Raw genomic sequence first — 22,303 nt, forward strand, 5'->3', positions numbered from 1 at the left:
AGCACCTCAGTCCAACAGCACACAGAAAAACAACACATGAAACATTAATAGGTGTGGTTTGGACACACAAAGAGTTTCTAAGATAGAATATCCCAGATCCATCAATCCTGTGGTTTATGTACCTTACAAAGGGGCTGTGATAGAAATTGCGGTCTTCACATAATAAAGGCTACATCCAATCTGGCCCCCCAGTAAGGCTCAGTGATACCAGTAGATAAAACTATTTACCCCATTCGACTGACTTCTTATTAAAACTTACTGCAGGCTGCAATCAAATTCAGTTCGGATGACTCAGCTGACAGATGTCACGATTTACAGTCTGTGAGAATAAAGCACACGGCTTCATTCTCTTGCTTTTACACCTCCTGGTGCCTTTTGAAATTTGCTGTTAGTTTGCTCTTTGCCTTTATTCTTAGTCACCATCCCTTTCATTCAGCTGCTCTCTGTCACACACAAAGTCACACACGGAATCGACTGCTGTAGAGTTTGCTTCAGGGAGGAACACATCTGCCCACAGTATGGATGCCAGTGTTGCAGTGTTTGGACAGAGCACAGAGGGTTTTACAGTTAGCATCGCTTCTGTTCAGAGGCAGCTGAGTTCTCAGATGAGGAGAAGCGTTTACTTTACCTGAGGAAAAATGAACATTTATTAGGAATATATTAAATGTTATATATTACTACTACTTATTCATATTATAATTGATTAACTAGAAAAGAAACGAGACCAGCATTTATATAACTGATTACTCAAAGTGCTTTAACTGGTAGAGATGTTTAAGTATGAGATTTTTCACTGCAAAATAATCATAGCCAAAATAATTCACAATATTATTATTATTATATATACATAAAAAAATCACAGTTAAGGACACATTTTTGTGATTTTTCCTCTACACCGTAGTGGATTTGAAACGAACAATGAAGATGTGACTGAAGCGCATACTTTCAGCAATGAATGTTTAGGAATTACAGCCATTTTCATGCATAGTGTCCCATTTTCAAAGCCTTACATGTAATTTGAAAATTAATCCGTCAGCACTTTCTTGGCCAGGTCAGCGCAGTTCCCTCATTATTCCCTGACAAATTAAGCTGATAAAAAATGTGTTGAAATTGCATTTGGTTAGCTGTTCGGCGGAGCTCTTAATTTGAAGCCCGAAGAGATTTTGATGTAACTGAAGAAGGTTGTCATTAGGCGACTGCAAAATCTTCAGGAGTGGTCGAAACATCGGGCCCTTTCATAAAAAGAATTAATGCAATGATGGCCTGAAAGACCACTAAAGACACTGAAACTAAAGGGTATGATGACAAAATGATTTTGTCAAGTCAATACACTTTCAAGGAAATAAGTCTATCTTTATCAAAGTCTACAATCAAAAGACGTCTTTACAAAAGTAGTTGGTAAACTACTGGGAATAGTTTGAGGTTCTTATCCACAACTGGGGCCACGTTAATGGTCTTCCCCACCACTCTTTTGGAGTTAAAAAGCTAATGTCAGGATTTGCTGATGTGTGCAAAATTATACTATTATACAGTTATTACACAGCTGTACAGATCAATAATTCGTTGGCCGAAGACACAATTTTTGTAGGTTTTGTTTTGGGTTTTTTTTTTGTGGATTTAAACTCAAACAGTCAGTATTTGATTGAAGTGCAGTTTTCAGTTTTAGTTCACAAAGTAACTATTTAGGAATTACAGCGAACCAGTTGACAGTTTTCAGCGATTTAAAATCAAGTGAACATTTTAATCACAATTTAATGGCCAAAGTCAAAGTGCTGAATTTGTATTTTATAGCTTTTATATAAGTCAGCTCAATTAAATTCAGTTTTATTTATATGAGGCCAAATCACAGCAGCAGTCGCCTTAATGCACTTTGTATTCTAAAGTAACGATCCAACAGTGACACAGAGGAAATCCCAACAATCAAATGATGCCTTTTCAACAAGCACTTGGCGACAGTGGGAAAGAAAAAACATGATTTTAACAGGAAGAAACCTCCAGTAGAACCGGGATCAGGGAGGGGCAGCCAACTGCTGTGACTGGTTGGGGGTGAAGGGAGGAAGACAGGACAAAATAACACTCTTGAGGAGGTAGGTGTATCATTATCAGAGTCAATAATCAAGAGACACCTTCGTGAAAGTAGTTTAAAGCAATGTGAAAATCACTGGTTATACTCAAGAACAAGAAGGCCAGATTAACCTTCATCAGAAAACATCTAAAAAGCCTGGACAGCCCTTAAAATAATTATTGACACCAAGTTTTACTTGTACCAGAATAATGGCAGCATCAGCAAAAACGTGTTGATTGTTCAGATGCTTGTGGACTTAACGGTATATCTGTTAATTTTTTAAAAGTTTGTCTATTGTGAGTTTTGTCAAACGAATTATACTCAAAATATGAGTGTAACAAGATGGACACAGAGTCTGTAAACACAACTACACGGCAATAATACGTACACTAAATGCAACAAGAGCTGAATCTTGGTATTATCGAGTTCACTGTGACAAACCTAGCCAACCTGCTTTAACTATTAGAGTGTATGCTGTTGTGTAATGTTGAATAAAAGGTTCAAACACTGACAACAGACCATATGTAGCATCTTGTCACCAGTTGGAGGTTTGTCTGCAGGTGGCAGCTGCAAGTGACAGCGCACACTGTGACTCAAGCTGCTCTCTTTTTTCTCCCGAGCGATCTGTCACTCCACTGCAGCCGCGCTCCACGCTGGGACCCGGCATGATCGACCGGATACAACTTTCAGCTACATTACATCAGCAATAGGTCACTTGTGGTAAGAACAGGGGTTGGGCATTACAGAAGGCACACCAAATGGCATACCAAATTCAACACAGACAGGGAGCAGATACTTCCCCAAGTTGAAAACAATAGTACATCCCAAACAATAAGGGAAAAAACCCAGAAGCTTTGTATTTTATTGATGTTTGTGAGGCAGGTCTTCCCCTAAGGAACAAGTGAAATCAGGTGTAAAATGTGTCATTCTACCTTTAGGCTCCGGTCATGTTGTACTCTATGTTAGAAAACAAGCCCCTTGGGTATGTGTCTGAAAAGCCCAGAGTAATTCTGCCTGATAAAATGAACTTTCTGTACCTTTTTTCCTTCCTTACAAACATGTACCATAATGGAGTTACTGTGTAAAAGGCACTTTAACACATTAGTGCTTCTTTAGGGAGTTAGCTGTCTTTCCTGTTTAAAACTTAACCCTGCTCTACATTTCCATAAATAAACATTTTTCACTTTACCACTAAGCTGGTAAAAAAAAAAAAAAAAAAGGAAAGGAAAAGGGTCTCTCAACAAGAGTCAGGAGAAAAGAACAATAGCAATCATATCAGCTGGCCTAATGTTAGCAAAGGTTCAAGCTAGCAAAGCTTCTGTGCTAGCAAAAAAGATGATAAACACTTACCCCGGCTTTGTTCATAAAAAAGGTATCATTACTTTCAGACAAAGTATGTAATGTATGTGTGTGATGTTGTAAAGTCTTGGTTGTGCACTGAGTATATAAAAGCCCAACTAGGGACAAGAGTTGCGAACTAGCTAAAGCTATAAATTTGCTTTGAAGCCCATCAGCTTCATGCTAAACTGCATCAAATTAAATAAATAAATAATAATTAATTAAAAAGGTTTGGCAGATTAAAAAACCCCTGAGCAAGGCTATGTACCCATATGGAAAAGATAAATATATATAAATATAAATCTTGTGTGAAACTTGTATGAAAAGCATACAAGAGTAAAAACAGATATAAGATCCCTTGAAAAATTATATAAATAAAACTTGTATGTTTCGGATACTTCCTAAAACAATATATGAAAGTAATGAGAAAATGGCCACTTTCATGAGTAAATCATATAAGCCTTATATGATTCACTATATGAAGTGGGCCACATCTTTTGCAAGTCTTCTATAAGTTTGTTCTATTTCTTTTCCATATGGGTAATATCTCCTTCTTTAACAGTAGCTTTAGCTTTAGCAAATGTAGCTCAACCAGGTAGCTTGATCTAGTGTTGCCAACTCCTCAGTAACAAAAATCGCTATTGGCTGTTGGCTAGACGTCGCTCAATGACTTCATTGGTCATGCTTATGTAATTGTAACCGATGCTGTACGACAGAGAAATAACATCATGGAAGAGACATAAAGTCAGTAAAAAACACCCTAAATGCATTTATATATATTTAGAATATATTTAGAACTACAAATTAAATTTCTTTCAGTAGTTATTGTTTTTTTAATGTCACAATTCCATCCCTCCTCCTTTATCTGGCTTTGGACTGGAAAAAGTGACCCAAAATAGGCAGTGTTTAACTTGTTGTTTTGATTCTACGCACTTTACACTACTCATGAATCATGCTAACGCTAAGGTTTAAATATGAACAGACTTCCTTATTGCCGCTTTGACCCTGAACCTTCTTTTGCAGCACACTAGTTCCTTTCCTTTCTACTAGCTCAAGGTTAGTTAAGCTCAGTTAAAATTTCTTGACGTAGACTATTTGTCATATCAGTTTTACTTGACCTAAACCAAATTATAAGTTTTACAAATTTATGAGTTTTTAAAAAGTGGTAGCCAGAAACAATCTATATGCATGAAACCCATTATAACTTGGTTGTTTGTTGGTAACACGACTTTGTTATATGTGTGTTTCTGTGTGTGTCATCACGAATGGCTTAATTGTTGCTAATTCATGTTGGCTCTGCTTCACATGGAAGTCATCACTGATATTGCACATTACAGTTTCCTTCTGTGCCTTTATAGCCGCATAATATGCTAAATAATGTGGGAGCCCATTTGCTTTTTAGAGCACAGGACATTACATACGAAGCTTTAAACTGAGTTAGCTCAGAGACTGCGTTTGCTTTAATCCACTCAAAACACTGCATGTTAAATATTTACTGCACTATGACAAGAGCAGCTTTATAAAACAATTGGAGGTAATGATAGCTTTTTATTGTTGCTTTGCAATAGTCTTCAGTAGAAAGACCGATAGTGATGGGTCACGTTTTAATTTCAAAAATACAATACACACACAACATGCTGGGACCATACAAAATAGTCAGAATGCCAGAGCTGTAAGCTGAGGTGGTAGAGTTGCTCTCAGCGGCAGGCTTCAGCACTGTGTGGTGCCCAAGGTGTGGTGACGTGATGTGAGCTGACAGCTGGCACCATGGGTAATAGGTCTAAAACTCCCATCATGTAGTCTGCTGAGGCCCCGTCCTGCCATTCTAACCCACCAGAAGTACGCACCTACTTGGCCATTACTTGTTTATTACTAAATCATAATTAAAAGCTACAGGAAGGTCAGAGTTATGATATAGCTTTGAGGTTTGGGGTGTGTGAAATTTACGTGTCTGAAATGACTCAGAGATCTTAGACTTGGAGATATATTTTTATTTAATTGCTTTAAGAAATAAATTCAAAGATCTGAAAAATAAACAACCACAATGTAAACACAAACGTTTCTTGCATCAATTTCTTTATTTTTTTTCCATCAAAAGAAATGCACAGATCAGCAAAGCTATTACATACAAATGGCCATACAATAGCAATTCATTTTTTTTCTGTTCTTGTTTGAAAGTCTTCAGGAAATTCTGTTGTGTCATGTATACACTGTATCTTGAACATTTGCAGTTACGCTGCATTCAGCAACAAAAGAAATCGTCCCAATGCTCTTCTTCCATGTTCAAATGAAAGTGTTCAGCCACAAACTACATATCTGGACAGCTACTTGTTACTGCTCCAGGAAAACTACTGTACTTACATACAATAAAGAAAAGAAACAAAAGTTTTGCATAGCTTCATTGTAATGTAGATACAGTACTGTAAGGCACTTCATGAAGAACTTTAGGCATTTTTAAAAATAAATCCTACACAATAAACCTTTTGTCACGTCATCCTACAGATTCCATCTCGATAGATAAATGTTACAACATCTGACGAAAAAAAATCTTTTCTTAAATCACATTTTTGCGCACTATGTATATCTACTATACTCCACTGCTTTTCTTTTGGCATTAAGTCTCAAGTTCAACATTCATATATTGTGCATAATATGACTCACACATTGTCCCCATAACCCCACACAACCCAATATTTCTCAAAAAGACCAAAAGAAAACAAAAATTGTGCAATGATTTGGGGTTATGTGGAGTAAAAGGCAACACGCTGTCAAAAACGAGTCCCCCAAACCAAAAGAAAACCTAAATGTCTGGGCAAGTTGTAGGTCATTTCCTCATAGACGGGTGCTGTACTGACAGTTACAGGGTACATCATTTTCATTTGCCTCTCCTCACACCAGTCCAAACCAGTGTGGGAGTGTGTGTCGTATTCCAGCAGTTGTAGGTGGGACTACATGCTCCAGCAGGCCACGTAGATAGAGGTAAGGAGGATGCATCTGCTCTATCCAAGCTGATCTTCGTACTGTTTGCGGAAGCAATCTCCAGCTGGGAAAAAGTCCCAGCAGCGCTCCTGATACATCTTCCACACGTAGGACTCCTGGACACAAGCCAACATCAGAGTTTAGCTCGAAATCTTTAACTTGCCTAAAGTAAGGCTGAATGTTTTGAACTTAAATATCCAAAATTTAAACATTACATAATTACAGGTGTGTTAATGAGCTGAAATGGGTATACTTGGTATTAACATGCAGTTAATACCAAGTGAACGTATCAACAGAAAGATCATTAAAACAGTTTTGGTATTTAGTGAGTATACTAGCTGTGTCCCAAAACCTAGGCCACCTCATTTTAAGGCTGATTACGTCACAGCCAGGAGACGAAGGCCGTCCCAATTTGAAGGCTGCTCCAAACGCGGTCGACAAATGCGTCCTTCATTTCCCCGAATTTGAAGGATTGTACCCTACCCCAGAATTCATAGCGCGGCCCAGCCGATTCCAGTTTCCAACAATGGCGGCAGCTACTTAGTAATCACAAAATAAACTTTTAACATATTCTCAGGCAAGAATGTAGCTGTGTAAATTTCATATATCTGCTCGATTTATCAAGACATCACATATTTGCAAAAGTGCTCCAATGTTTTCGGAGACGTCTGTTACCCTCCAGATCAATAGCTAGCCGGGGGTTCAAGGCTCACTGGAGCCGGCGAGAACAGCGGACTCCCGGCACATCGCTTTCAGATCCCCCGCGGTCTTTTACTACTCAGGTTAAACATGTAACTAAGTCACTCAGATAAATTAAAAATGTTATTGTTTGGCTTTTTTCAGTGTTTTATTTGTTCCTGAGTAAATCGGTTCAGCTGAGATTACAGCTAAATAAACGTCAAACAGAAAACTGATTAACAGAAGTGTGAGAAGGTCGAGAATTTACTCCAATGTCAAGTTATATGTTAGCGAGTGAGGAGCAGACGGCTGAGTTTATTAAACTCGGTGTTCGGAGGATGCTGCCTATAAATTGGGACATAGCTACTGTCTTATCTAAGAGAGGCAAAACAGTTAGCTAGTAGATGAGCACCTACTTGAAATGTTATTGAGCAGTATTAATCTTACCACTTTATCCACACAAATATGACCTAAAATTAAAATTGAATCTCTATGTGTTTAGTACAATGACCTTAATTAATATTATGTAAACCACAGAGTATCAAACAACACTTTAATTCCACCACAATATGGGTAGATATGAAAAAACGAATAAACCAAAATAGGTGTTGACAGTAAGAGGAGAAATATTGAATGGGTTAAGCTAATCAGGGTAAAATAGTCTTCTACCTGTCCAGTGTGCTCTGTCTCATCCTTGTTGATGAGGTACATCAGGAAAAACCTTTATAAGAAAAACGAGAACAAAGAAAAAAATATTAAAGGGGAATCGCAGTCTTGTATCTAAGCCCATCACCACAGCTGAAGCACAGAGCAGGGACATGAGAAGCTTTTCTGTGACACATTTGATTTTTGCAACACTAATCACATAAATGTCAAACTCTCCGTCACTGGGTGTCACAGTTCCCGATGCTAGTGTCTAAGTAAAGTTACACCACCTCGTCTCTATCGCAGAATCACCTGTTGTTCCCCAAATCAAGCGTAAATGGCAATGAGCCGCTGTATCTCTATGGGCATCGCAGCATGCCAAATCATAATGAATACTGAATGAGAGCATGCTATCACAAACCTATTTTCCAATAAAGTTCATGGCATTAAATAGTAATGAAGCAACATAATGAGGTCGCTCTGATATCCTCCGGCCAGCTGACTGTGAGAGCAAATGGACTGAGACTTTCTATTGTTACTGGTATTATTCAGAAACACCGGCTAAGCGGTGCGTGTGAGGGAAACACAGGCAGGATACCTGAAGGGATCTAGTGTTCTGGATCAGTGCTGCTACTAGTGACTTTGGTGTTTATGCTGCAGTAACGTGCTAAAGCCATCAATCATGTGGTTAAATTACAGAAAAGCGTTGACACGAATGGTAAAAGATTACTGCAATGATTACAAAACAAAAAATCATTAAAAACACTGCTGATCAAAAGGATACTCACAGATAGTTGGCCAAATTGTGCTCTTGTAAGGTGTGGGTCTCAAAGCCGTGGGGGGTTGTGTCGAAGTAATCGTTCCCGATCCCACAGATGAAACATTTGGTCTGAGGACAGAAAATGAAAATTAGAAGGCACGCTTCCTTCTTCTTTTTCTGTGCTTCATTGATGAACTACAGTAAACAAGAGTTTGCCTAAAGCAACACCAGATTGGACATATTTTACAATATTAAGGTCAAGTTACTCATCACGCTCAGTCCCACTCAGCCTATGAACAACAGAAGCTCTGCAGGGACCTTTTAGTCTGAGAAAATAACACAGTTATTTATTATTGACAGTTTCATTAAGGGTTATCTGCCCTCTCTTAGGCGACAAGGTTATGCATCAACAAGTATGCTTCCAAAATTCGGCTTAATATTTATATTCCCACATGCACGTTGATCTTCACTTGCCTGTCACAGTGACTGTTTAAATACTCAAGAGAGATGGGGAGCTCACAAAAATGTGTCACATCTCTGAAACTCAACACGTGATCAAATAGGGGGGTTAGGGGGTACAATTTCCATAAAGTAACCCAGACAAAGTAAAATATTAATGAAAAAAAAGAGACAAGTACACGAGACGAGACACAAGAGTCCACTAATAAGGCCGTAATCTCCAGAAGATCTACATTAAATCTATTCGTACATGAAAGGTGGACGTGAGCGCGATTATGCCGTCTAATGGTTAGGGAGGTGCTGTTATGAAGGGTCGAGCTGAGTGTTCAACTGTCTCGCTATTTCGAAGCAACTTTCCAGATATGAGGTTGGCCCATCATAAACTATACCCGGTTTCAGATGGTAAAGAGTGTAATCATTTGCAAAAATGAACATCATGTTGTTTTCAGCAGTCTGTGAAACAAACAGTTGCTCACCAAGAGAGTATTAACTGAGGTCATAGAACAAGAGAGCCGAGCGCTGTTACTGTGGAGTCTCATCCAGTCTTCTTTTTTAACAGTTGCCCCCTGATGGCCCTTAAGCCTGTAGCGAGACATGCATAAATATTTCTTCGAGTGATGGATATTACCTGTCGCTACATCGAATGAAGATAAACTTTATTGCTGCCCTTTTGTGATAAATATGAGTTCTCATGTTATTTGTCCTGGACTGTACAGAGCCACAAAACTGGAATGATGTGACACGTTTGTTTCGAGCTTGCATACCCCTCAGGAAGCATCGATAGAACTTCAGGCACTATGCTTCCTGCTTCACCGCTTCTGCTGCTGTTGATTGGCTGCACCAGCTGCTCTGTAACAGTAGCCTTGGCCCCGACGTTACTAGGCAACAGACAGTTCACCTCCTAAAGAAGTTTCTGAAGAACCATGTGACTGAAGATGTAAAGGGATGCTGGGGAACAGAGGACCTGGAGGACAACAATGTGATGCACGGGTTTCCCTCCACTTTTCTATCCCCTGACCCTCAGACTCCAGATCCATAAAAAAGAGACCTTCAAAGAGGAGGTTCAGAAGGAGGAGGCAGGAGACGGAGAACCAGGAAAATGTAGAATTTGCACTCCAAACACAGCAGGAAGGCAACAATCAGCCAACAGAAGAGCAGCAGAAACAGAGACGAGAGCTGACAGTGGGATGAGCAGGAGATCTGGAAGGACATCACGCTGACCCACCATCAGAGGATTCTGGATGTTCCGTCTCTTGAAGAGGTTTTAGACCATCGTTACGTGAATCCACAGAACATCATCCACAACATGACCAAAGTCAACAAACACGGAGTGGCCACACTGGACGACTTCTACAATGGCTTCACTTCACAGACCTATAAGCTAAGTCCATCTTTTATATGATTTACACTCCTGCCACTTCCTTCAGTGCTGCAAGTTATGATGATCTGTCCTCTCACCTCCATGTCCTCTTTGACCTGCTCCTGTTGGTCTCTTAACTCTCCAAAGGCATCAATGATCAAACCTGCAACCATAAAGGAACTGCTGTGAGCATGACATACATACCCTAAGCATAAAGACTGTAATATTTAAATGGATATATGTTGTGGGTTCGTCTAATTACTGATAAATAAGGTTGAAATTGGGATGTTTTTTATGTACCCTGGATGATGGCCAAGAGGATGACAATAACAAAGAAGAAGAATGTGATGTCGAACAGGATGCGGTAGAGCTCATAGGGGTCACCAGCTGGGTCCTCGATCTCATCCCCTATCCCGCCTCCTGCTCTTACCCCAACATACATGTGGAATAGGTAGCACTGCGGGAACACAGGTGGAGGTCTAATTGAAATCTGAGGCTGAGCATTAAGTCGTGGCTTATTTTAAGCAGCGAGCCCAAATCTGTTCCTTAAAAAAGAAAGCGTAACTCCAGTTTACCGTCATCATGTCGTCGCACTTCATGTCCGGCTCATCCTCATCCTCACTCTTGTTGTAAAACTTCCTGAAGAAGTTGAAGGCCACCACAGTGTAGAGATAGACCACAACAGCTAGCAGGCCCACTGTCAGCACCAGCTACAGAGACACATGAAATCTGCATTCACAGACTCGCTCTTTTTTTGCTATTTATGTATTTCTTTTAGACACACAATGGACGCAGCAGGGGCAGAGCTGCTGGCTTCCATTTGTTTTCTATAAAAAAATTGCAACAAAATTAGATCAGCAAGAGAGGAGTGAGTAGAGAGAAGGGGAAAAGTTCAAACGCGTGGAAACGAAGAGAAAGTTTAGTGCAATAAGAAAACTCACATGAGTTATTTATTTATAGTAAATACAAAAAAAGAGTCTATTATTTCACATATAATAAAAAATGGATTCAGCTACAGCTCAGCCGGTTGTAAACCTGAAAGGCAACAACGCCGTAAAGCGCATTTAGATTGACAGCGTGATTGATCAGCCCACAGACGGCTGAGTCTGGGAGATGTCGCTGATTCCTTGTGGCCTTGCCATTTTGGTGCATTTCCGCCCTTGGAGACTGAGGTGACATTAAATTCTGATTTGTCCCTCTGGTCAGTTAACATGGGAATTATTGGAAGAACTGGCAATCCAAAGTGGGATTTAAATTAAGCCATGTGAGCCATTTGAACTCAAATGTCAAAGGATGCTGAGAACATTCCAATTATCTCACACGACACATACAGGATCTGCTAGATGACACATTTGTGATTCATGTCACCTGCATATTAGCTGCCAACAAGCGAGATCATTTTTCTCAGAACCTGATGAACCAAATTAGACCTAAATGGTCAATTAGATCAGTTAAATGACAAGAGAAACTGCCTAATAAAAAGATCATATTTGTTAATATGTTGGCTTTAACCTATTATAAAACCAAGCCTGGGTCTTTTAGCGCTTAAAGTAGCTTTTTGTGGGTGGCTGTAGCACAGGTGGCAGAGCAGGTCAGCCACTAATCAGAAGGTCGGTGGTTCGATCCCAGGCTGCACCCTGGCTGCATGCCAAATATCCTTGGGCAAGATACTAACCCCGTGTTTGCCTACTGGTGGTGGTCAGAGGGCCCGGTGGCGCCAGTGTCCGGCAGCCTCGCCTCTGTCTGCGCCCCAGGGCAGCTGTGGCTACAATGTAGCTTGCTATCGCCAGTGTGTGAATGTGTGTGTGAATGGGTGGATGACTGAATGTAGTGTAAAGCGCTTTGGGGTCCTATGGACTAGAAAAGCGCTATACAAATACAGGCCATTTACTATTTTTTAAGGACATAAATACATAATATTAAAATAACTGTGTTAACATTTAAAGCAACATTAAAATGATTTCAACTGAAATCTGTTTTGGGCGTGCAGAAAGCAGAATTTAGCACATTTTGAATGGCATACTTCAAATGCCATCACTGCAAACTGTGATCAAAAAATGTGTTTCACCACCAGCTCTGCAGTGACCCCTGCTGTTCAATAGAAGAGCTGTATGTGTTTCCTCCTCACCTGCTTGCCATTGTGCGTGACAGATGAAAGGATGGTGCGGAGAGTCTTGAAGCCCATGGCAATGTCCAGCAGATGGGCGGCAAAGAAGAAGTTGTTGTAGTGACCCAGGATGGACATGGTGGTGTACCAAACTAGATACAAGAATGACTGGTGGAGAAACAAAATGGATCAGAAGCCGTTCGCCCTGCTATAAAATCCTCCATCAACCTCCTCAGCTGTCAAATAATGTAAACCACCATCAATAAGACTACAAAACAAAGCAATTAATCATCCAAACTTATTTTTAAACTTACATTATCTGTAAACACAACCCCCATTTTCCAGACATGGTACTTTGTATCGATTGAGCTCAACCTGGCAACAGAGAAAAGTTGATATGAAGGGCTCGTATTTTCTGTTTGACCTCTATTTTTACTCCAAGCAGCCCTGGGCTGTCTGCTTTTTATCAGCCCAATCTCTCACCATGACACCAGTGAAGCCTCCTTGGCAACAGTTTCCTCTGTAGGGTTGAAATCCAGGGCACTCTTGTCCAACCCCAGCAGCTCTGCTATCCTCTCTGCTCCGTAAAGGTCTCCATACTTTTTTATCACCTACAAACAGAAGCCGCGCGGAAATATATAAGAGACACGGCAGCTGACATTTAGTAAGTGTAACCAGATTCCATTTATAGCTTGTGTGCACAGCAGATTAAACTTAAATTACATGAGCTACTTACTTTGCGCTTGACAAATTTATCCCAGTAGTTGTTGGGAAAGGAGCTGATAAAAAAACAAAAACAGAATTAAACGTCTGTTTGCACAAGATTATGATTCGTCGTTTGATAAAAGGCAGACTCACGGAGTGTTGATGACCAGTCTGTCCCACTGTCCTTTAATGTCGTCATCAGACGGCTGCTCGGTGATGTAGAGGCCTGCAAACTCCAACTTCCTTGCTATCTCCTTCTCCCGCTTGAACACTACCAAAGGCACCTTGAACACACGAGAAATCGGGCTGCATCACTGAGACAGTGTGTGTGTGTGTGTGTGTGTGTGTGTGTGTGTGTGTGCACGTGAGTGCATGGGTTAACAATGAACAAGTGTACTGAAATATAAAATGTACATATACCCAAACAAGATATTTGAAGTTACTTGATTTTTTTAATGCTCCACATGTGTGCAGTTTTATTTTTGCACCTAAAATGCTTAACAAATTCATTAGACCACCTTAAAAAACTGTGCATACCTTCAGGTAGTAGTATCCCACTACACACAGGAAAGATATGATGGTGTGTAGTATTGCCAGACAGCGAAGTGTTGGTGCCATGTAACCTGTGCTCTCCTGCAAGACGAAATACTCAAGCGCTCCCTCGTCTTCCTCCTCCCCAGCTCTGCCTCGACCCTTCCAGGGGTCTTCATCATCCGAGTAATCACCGGTCACCTAAAAGGTGACGACACCAAATTTGACACCCAGCTTACAAAACAGCGGGACCCTAAGGTGAGTATATAAAGTGGTAGTTTAGCTCCAAACTTACTTTGTAGAAGAGAAGAATAAAGTTGATAGCAAAGGCAACAAAAAGTGCCAAGAAGCGGAGATTGTAGAAATTTCTTGCCAGGTAGTTCTGTGAAAAGGTAATCGTGATCATCATCTTTGTTTTTATGTCTAACAAGTTTGTATTTGTGCTTAATGTAACAGTTGTGATCTTAAAACTGCAGTGAGGAAAACATCTGACCAGCATCTTAGTCTGGTAGACTTCCAAGCCGGCGAAGAAGCTCGCCATGAAAGCCTCCGGTGCCTCTTTCTTCAAGCCGAGCCTTTTCTTCGGGGCTTTCTTCTCCTCCACTGACAGCTCTGGAGGAGCTTCGTCTCTAGTCTTGTCGTGGTCCTTCTTCTCACCATCTTCTGAACTGCAAGCATAAATTATACATTAGTGTTGTGTTCATAGACACAGATGTATACTTAATATGGAGAAACAAAATGTGGATACTAAGCAAAGGGACAAGCACAGGAGTAAGCATGGATACGATAACTGCTATTTATGTGAAACTAATCTAACACAATCCTCAAATAAACATATGCAAGTGGTAATGTAGGTAACAATGAACAAGTTACACTCACTCTCCCTTCTCTGTATCAGATCTGTAGTCTCCGTTCACAGCCCTCGTCTTTGCAGCCATCTGGAATCAGCAGATTACTTTAACATTCAGGTTCTACTAATAAGGGTGTGTTCTTCTTCTATTTTCTGAACAAAATCACTAACCTGTGCCTTCTTCTGCTTGACTGCACTGGCTATTGACGGGGCATCTCCCACCACCACCTCAGACACATCCCCCAAACCTGGCTCGGCCCCGTGCTTGCCCTCCTTCTTCGGCTGTATGTTGAGTAGCTCAGCCATCAGATCTGCCTCTGCTGCTTCCCCTTGAGCCATCTGACCCAACTCAGCCAACGCTGACGCTTCGCTTGCCTCCATCTTTTCTGTTTCTAACACGTCTCCATGGATCCCGAACTGAGTGGGGTCAGGCATGTTTCCCAAAATATCTGTAACCTTCATGTTCTTAGCCCCTTCAACGAGGCCACCCCCAAACATCGTGGTCCACAAGATGTGGAAGAATCCCCAAATTAGGCTGTAAACAAAGTGAAAGAGGCCTGTGATGATCATCCAAAAGAAGGAGAAGAAGCCCCGCACCATCTCCTTCACACTCATCTTCCTGAATTTCCTGAATTGCCGCCGCATGCTTTTAAGAGTAAGCAGCTGGCGGAAGTGACACAAGCTCTTTTTCATGGAGATGCATGCGATTGTAAATGCCGAGGAAGACTCCATCATCGCGCTCTCCTCGTCTTCCTCTTCCTGGTTCTCCATCATGGTCTGGATGTCATCCTCTTCTTCCTCCGGGCGCTCAACGGGGTCTGGCTCTGAAATCTGAGAGGCCAGCTGCATCTCGAAGATCGTGTCCTCGCAGAAGTTTACAAACAGCTCCATCTTCTCGCTCTCTCCGCCCTCGTTGACCACGTCAAAGATGAACTGCCGCTTCGACTCTTTCACCTGAGGCTTCTCCCATTGCGTGCGACTCGACTGGCTGATCTCGAAGTACACTCTCTCGATGCGCTTGGCTCCGCCCATGATCTCAATGCGGCCCAAGTAAGGCTCGAAGTAGCTGAGGACGCTTTCGGCCAGGTCCAGGAAAGTTGAGAGGCGGGCATCGTGAGGCATGTGCTCTGAAAGATTGGTTAGCAACACGGCGACGTTAAAGCCGATGTCTTTTGCCGGTTCGTGAAACCTCTCAACAAACTGCTCGTAGTTGAACATGTCGTTCTCGTCAGCCTCGGCGCAGGAGAGAAGAAACTCAATCTCAGACTGAGAATACTGCTTCTGGTTCTCCATGGACTTCTGGAAATCCTTCTTTGAGATGACGCCTTTGCTCTCGGGGTCGTACTCCTTGAAACTGTCCGAAGTAGTCAAGTCCTTCAACTTGAGGAACATGTCGAAAAATTTCAGGATCATCTCCACGTTACTGGAAGATTCCACCAAGGTGTCCACCATCTGTTTGCCGATAGTTCCATTCACAACATTACCTGTGAGACAATAAAGCGGTAAATTTTATCAGTAAACTCATTAAAAAAAACACTTCCCCATGCAGATCAGACTAATCTGCTCTGCTACACATTTGATTATATCAGGCAAATAAATCCGATTTATGAAAGTACCAGCATACAAAGCTTATATAATGTTATTAAAAACAAAAAAACCACCTTCAAGTAGCGAGAGCATCATGACGACCATGTCCTTCTGCAGGTCCAGCAGCTCCTTTAGTAATTCAATCTGACTGGAGTCCTGTTAGAAAAAAGACAGGAAGGGGAAACGCGGTGAGTCATAGTACAATATGTCACACAGACCACTGATAGTCTAACTGTAAGGGTACAGCCAGGCTCTTTAATATCCCTGTGATGCAGAGAGAGTTGGAGAGATCAAGGCTTTAATATTGTAGGGACCTCAAATGGCCCCTGCTGTGGCTCAGAAGGTCCTTCTAGGTAACATCGATCCATCACAACCAGGGTTTATGTTATTTTGCTGTCTAGGAACAGATGGCGAGGTCAGGCTGACTCGTTTAAGGTCTCTATGGGCTTTGTATTCAATGTGCCATAAATCTGAAGCGTACTTTGATGCACCTGTGCTCTTCTTCATCCTGGCTGCTGCTGTCAGACCCAGCCCCTTTGTGACGACCACGAGTTAAGATTAGGTGGGTGGATTTCATCCCACTCCTGGCTTATTGGACATATCAATGATGGAGTCATATATCATGTAGCTGAGGTGAACAACATGTGTAATTGTACTGGAGTTGCTTCTGATTATCAATGAGCCTGGAGAGACCTCTAGTGGCAACGAATAAAACACCAGGGGCTGTTCACATTTTCACATCTGTACAAGCCGTTATTTCAAATCTTTACTTAAGTAACAACTATTAACTATAGCTAAGCAGGCATGTATTAAAACAAGCAGCCCATTTTCTTTTAAAAAACTGTCACTTGACTTAATGTAGTTGTACAAGCAGGTGGTTGACCTTATACATATGCTAGTTTATTTACACTGCCATCCCTTTGGTTCCTATTATTTTTAGATCTACATTTCTGTGCAAAAGTCTTGAGGTACGCTTCCTTTCATGATTTTTTTAGGGAAATGGGAAACAGGTACAGTAGTTTCCTGAAACATGACTGAAAAACATTAAGCATTAACATAAAAAAACCCCACTGAACATGGTTAGGTATAAGAACGCGACAGCAAATGAGTAAAAAAGAGAAATTTTCAAAGACTACTCTAAGGAACAGCGGCTCAGTGGAAGCCAAATAGAAAGAAACAATACTTTGGCGTAGTACATACAAATACAGGCCATACCATAGTACTCTATATGCTGCTAAAATGGAGAAAAACAATCCTCTCAGTTAAAGATAAAAAGGCCATTACACCATATATTTTGTTAAGTGGAGTCAATTTAAGGCAAATCATTTATAATAGGATTAAATCTTAATCAGCAAAGTACCAGCTTTCCAATGTGAAGCAGAAATCCTTCACAGTGAAAGTAAAGATGAGCAAAACACAAGTAAACAGTTTAGTCAACACAGAATGAAACAACTCAAGCAAGTGTTTAAGTTAGTTTAAGTTAAGGCACATCTGCGTCACTGCAGACAAACACATACCTGAGATAACTTCATCTGCATATTGGCAAAAACATGCAAGAAGCCCACCACAGCGTCCCACAGCCTGCTGTGAGCCAGACTCTGCTGATTCCCTATACACGGACCCTGGAGCACATAAAACAGAGACGAAAAGAGACGCTCAGACGATGACAAGCAGCCTTTCTCGTCACTAAAGCGCCGAAAGACCGTTAAGATATTGTAATGAACATTTTAAGCAGCTTTTACTGTGGAGAGTTGTGATTATGTACCTGTATATACTCTGTTAAAGAGTTGAACACCTGTTTGGCCACTGCTAGTGCTCTGGAGAAGTTCCTCTGACCGGCCTCATCAATGACATCCTTGCCAGAGTAGTACCAGTAGAAATCACTAATAGATTCCTAAAAGAGAAAGCACTAAAATTAATAGCATATCTACTTTATTGAAATTTAAAGCTCTGGATGTAACAATGTGATACCTGCAGTCTTAGTAGGTAGTCCACAGTACTAATGATTATGTTGACTGTAGTTGTGTTCCCTGTCTGCGTCCTTAGGAAGTTTTGAAAATCTAAAACAGAAGATAAAAAAGATTAAACACCAATTTCCTGCAGATAGATACTATAGGAATTTATTTTCTAGTCATTTCTATGCAGCTTGAGGCAGCATGGCTTTAATATTGGCTTATGGGAAAGCATCCACCTACCATTGTTATGTCCCTCGCAGAGAAGCTGCAGAAACCTAAAAAGATCCTTAGTGAATTCATCATTCTGCAGTACCTTGGAACCTGAGGACGGGAAATAAGATTAGCTGTCCTCCTCAGTGACAGGAAGGTCAAGCACCCATCATTTTAATGTCTGCACAGGCATCAGAGCTTGTTGCACATCCTCATAAAGCTGCTGTTTAGTTGTCAGACGGCATCAAATTATGTGCACTATATTGACGGTTCGGAACACACACGCATACGAGGTATAGTGCATCATCTCACAAGTCAAAATAAGGCTTATAATAGGAACCAAACTGAGCCTTGTTGTTTAATACCAGCAAATCTTTGTTGTTTAGTACAAACAAAGCTTTGGGAGATTTATTGCTTAATACACGCTGGTTAGTATGATCAAAAAAGGAAAAAAAAGGAGGGGTGGGGTCCAAAAATAACAAGCATTAATTTTGCTTAAAAGAAGAAGTGGAAAGATCTGAGTCAGTTTGGGGCAGCTGACTGTAAACAATCTATCCAGATGTCAAAGGATGCATGCATGCGTTCCTCCAAGTCCAGATTAAAGAAGGTGGTTATTTTGCATTCAGAATGAGGGAAGGGGGGGAAGTGGGGGAGGGCTGGTAGAGGATGAGTAGAGGGATGAGGGAGTTGAACTGGAGGCAATCAACATGTCAGCATTTCATAGAATGAGTAGAATCTAAACCGTGTATTTACCCCGCTCACTCACGTTGACTGCGACCGATGACATAAAAACATGATCAGAAGAAAACAAACAAACAAACAAAACAGAAGCAGACATAAGCAAAGGAGAAGACATTTAGAGTCAATCAGAAGAAGTAGGAACAGGAGAGTGATAGGGCTGTAGATATATCTTTACATACTCACACTGGATTGCGACACTGACATGCAGTACCAAGTCTTAAAAAGAGTACAGTCTGCTTATTGGGCCGGTGTTTAGGACCAAACTAGCAGTTACCATCACTTATGCCTGAGCTTATGAGGTGAAAATGAGCTGGGATATGTATGGTTAAAGCATATTTATATACTGTATGCAACCCATCGGTTTAAATAAAGACCTCTGATTATAAAAAGTGAGCTTTTATGCAAACTGAGTGTTCTTAAGTTGCAGACGAGGCTCAGACAGGACTTAGACATACAGTAGCACATGTTTGCCTGCATGATGATGTGACAACGTAACACAAAGGACCCACGTGATATGGAGATGTACAACAACAAACTAAAGAGCAGATTTTTTTTTCCAAGCTAACCTTGTGGCTGTCATTTTAAGAAAAACAGCAAAATGAGACTAAGTAGGACACTACACGTTACAATACCGGTTGTTTGCTAAGAGACATCGTCCACGATGGAGTGAGGAAGAAGATAAAGGTCAATCTGCTGCACAAATAAAGCTGCAAATTTGTACATTTCTGCACATTGCCAATTTGCAAATATGCCGTCTGTTGCTTTTCCTATTAAGGTGATTAAAAGTCTCCAAGAAAGGGGACGAGAAGGAATTGGAACACTAAAACTGTGTTTTAGTCACTTACTTGATCCCTCTTCAGTTACCATACCCAGACCTTCAGCTTTGTTTTGCCTTTCAAAAGCATTCAAGTCCAGGACGCTGCCAAAAGAGAAAAACGATTTAAGTAACCTGAATTTCTGGAAAATGAACCGATCGGCATAACTTTATGACCACTTGTATAATACTGTTTGACGGCCCCGACCCATTGAGGCATGGACTCCTCTGGACCCCTGAAGTTGTGTTGTGGCATCGAACAACAAGATGTTAGCAACAGATCCTTTAAGTCCTGTAAAGTGCAAGGTGGGACCTCTATGGATTGGACTTGATTGTCCATAACATCCCACAGATGCTGCATAGCAGTGAGGAGATCAGAGGTGAAGTCCACACTTCAAACTCGTTGTTGTTCTCCTCAAACTATTCCTGAACCAATTTTCCATTATTATCCTGTGAAAGAGGCCACAGCCTTCAAGGAATATCATTTCAATGAGTGTATATGGTCTGAAACAATGCTTAGGTAGGTGGTGCATGTCAAAGTAACATCCACATGGATGGCAGGGCCTAAGGTTTCCCAGCAGAAATGATCCCAAAGGCTTAGCATCTTCACATAGTGCATCCTGATGTCAGGTGTTCCCCAGTTAATCACACGCATGCATCCGGCCCATCCACGTGTCCTGGTCATAGGAGCAAGCCACCTTCTTCCATTGCTTCATGGTCCATTTCTGACACTCACGTGTCCATTGTTGGCACTTTTCGCAGTTTGCATCCTGACTGGTCTGTAGCTATGCCAAAGCACAGGTAACAAACTGTGATGCTCTGTGTATTCTGACACCTTTATTTCAGAATCATCATGAACTTTTCTGGCAATTTGCTCTACAGTAGCTCATCCTGACCACACAAGCCAGCCATAGTCTCCCACATGCATCAGTGACCCTGTTGCTAGTTCACCACTTTTCCCTCCTTGTATCACTTTTGATAGATACTGACCACTGCAGACTGGGAACACCCACAAGAGCTGCAGTTTTGGAGATTCTCATTTGTCAAAGCATCACAGTTTGGCCTTTATCAAACTTGCACAAATCCTTACACTCGCCCATTTTTCCTGCTAACACATCCTCTCAGGACAAAATCTTCTCTAATATATCTCCCCCATTAACAGGTACCATGATAAAGAGAATCAGTGTTATTCACGTCACCTGTCAGTGGTCATAATGTTATAGCTGATTGATAACAATTTACCGCTGTGGGAAAGTAAAGCAGAACGGTCAAAATGGATGTTAAAAAAATGGCTAGTTCTGAGTCAGGAAAACTAGATAACTGTTTGAACTGCAACTGCAATAAAAAGCAAGTTTACTGTGTATTAATCCCTCATCGCTCCAGTACCTGCATGACATCATGAGTCCGGACAAGCTTTTAAAGAAGCCAACATCTCTTTTTTCCTTGAGATAATCCAGCATTTTCTGCATGAAAGGAAAAGTACAGTCAGGCTAAAAGATGAAGCTGTTAACTGCAGAGACTAGACGTGAAGAGTACCGTGTTACCTGTTGAACCAGGATGTTCCCTCCATTGAGAATGGAGATGCCCAGCTTGAGCGTGACAGTTACCGTAGCACCCAGTCGACCTGATGATCATAGATGACCGTTGATCTAAATACATAGACTGCAGGAAGGCAGACAGGTCAGGCATTTGATTTCTTACCTTTGCTGGCGCTGATCATTTGAAGCACCATCTCCGCAGCCCCTCTGTCATGAAGTCTGGCCTGCTGATACAGCATCTTTTGCTTCTCCATTTCCTTTTCCTGTAGGACATTATGACATGCACCACTTCTGAATATGATTGAAAACAGAAAAAAAGTTTAATCTTGAACAACATTCCCTCAAATATTTAGAGCACCTCAAATGTTTTCTCTTTTCCTTCCTCTTCTTCGCCTTCAGCACAACTCTGGGAAGAAAAAAAAGACTATCAGAGCTGCATGTTTCTGCTAAGAAGCTGACAAGAGCAATTTAATGAGATTCAATGAGATACCTTTGCCATCATATCTGCATAGGCAATATACAAGGGATCCTCTTCCAGAGAACTAACAAAGAAGAGAGATAAATATCTCTTTATTGAACCTTGTATATTTCACATCTCTACTGTAAATCTGTACATAATAAGTGGCAGTGATCGCATTTATAGCCACTGCAGCAAATAAACCAGAGAAACACTGAAAAGCTGCTTCGGTTTTCTTCATAGTGTAAAATATGACGATGGTTTAGCTTATTGCTCTCTGTAGCAGCTGAGAAGCATGCCAAAACAATTATGTAGCACAGATGGAGCAACCTGTGTTAGTGCCAGGTGGCCAGGTGTGTGAGAGTATATTTACCTGCATTCAGTCAGAGCGTTATGGCTGAAATGCAGAATGAGCTGGTGAAGAGGGTCTGGCTGCTTTCTCACCTCCTCCTCCTCCTCTTCCTCCACTTTAGGCTGTATTTTCTGGACACAGCCACATGAGTCAGGCTAACGTTTAACCCAAC

The 22,303-nt window shown here is 41.2% G+C and overlaps 1 protein-coding gene across 1 annotated transcript in view; it reads right to left on the reverse strand.

Annotated features, from left to right (window-relative positions):
• Window positions 1–5,474: 5,474 nt before the first annotated feature.
• LOC146647180 (ryanodine receptor 3) overlaps window positions 5,475–22,303 on the reverse strand; it is a 113,414-nt gene continuing 96,585 nt past the window's right edge. Inside the window, exons 76-104 of the mRNA XM_085391986.1 lie at window positions 22,153–22,262; window positions 21,813–21,864; window positions 21,681–21,728; window positions 21,486–21,585; window positions 21,329–21,408; window positions 21,171–21,247; window positions 19,816–19,889; window positions 18,983–19,000; window positions 18,260–18,340; window positions 18,036–18,124; window positions 17,830–17,958; window positions 17,582–17,686; window positions 16,139–16,220; window positions 14,649–15,961; window positions 14,507–14,565; window positions 14,121–14,295; window positions 13,923–14,009; window positions 13,634–13,828; window positions 13,250–13,380; window positions 13,128–13,170; window positions 12,875–13,002; window positions 12,706–12,766; window positions 12,413–12,559; window positions 10,860–10,994; window positions 10,585–10,741; window positions 10,383–10,447; window positions 8,494–8,594; window positions 7,730–7,781; window positions 5,475–6,498 (exon numbers count right to left, since the gene is read on the reverse strand). Coding sequence (XP_085248112.1) covers window positions 6,403–6,498; window positions 7,730–7,781; window positions 8,494–8,594; window positions 10,383–10,447; window positions 10,585–10,741; window positions 10,860–10,994; window positions 12,413–12,559; window positions 12,706–12,766; window positions 12,875–13,002; window positions 13,128–13,170; window positions 13,250–13,380; window positions 13,634–13,828; window positions 13,923–14,009; window positions 14,121–14,295; window positions 14,507–14,565; window positions 14,649–15,961; window positions 16,139–16,220; window positions 17,582–17,686; window positions 17,830–17,958; window positions 18,036–18,124; window positions 18,260–18,340; window positions 18,983–19,000; window positions 19,816–19,889; window positions 21,171–21,247; window positions 21,329–21,408; window positions 21,486–21,585; window positions 21,681–21,728; window positions 21,813–21,864; window positions 22,153–22,262 — 3,990 coding nt within the window. The 3' untranslated portion in view covers window positions 5,475–6,402. The remainder of the gene's footprint in view (window positions 6,499–7,729; window positions 7,782–8,493; window positions 8,595–10,382; window positions 10,448–10,584; window positions 10,742–10,859; window positions 10,995–12,412; window positions 12,560–12,705; window positions 12,767–12,874; window positions 13,003–13,127; window positions 13,171–13,249; window positions 13,381–13,633; window positions 13,829–13,922; window positions 14,010–14,120; window positions 14,296–14,506; window positions 14,566–14,648; window positions 15,962–16,138; window positions 16,221–17,581; window positions 17,687–17,829; window positions 17,959–18,035; window positions 18,125–18,259; window positions 18,341–18,982; window positions 19,001–19,815; window positions 19,890–21,170; window positions 21,248–21,328; window positions 21,409–21,485; window positions 21,586–21,680; window positions 21,729–21,812; window positions 21,865–22,152; window positions 22,263–22,303) is intronic.

This window comes from Rhamphochromis longiceps, linkage group LG19 (assembly GCF_057381845.1).
Source record: "Rhamphochromis longiceps isolate RC_006_pf linkage group LG19, R_longiceps_female_GT1.1, whole genome shotgun sequence".
Classification (NCBI taxonomy): domain Eukaryota; kingdom Metazoa; phylum Chordata; class Actinopteri; order Cichliformes; family Cichlidae; genus Rhamphochromis; species Rhamphochromis longiceps.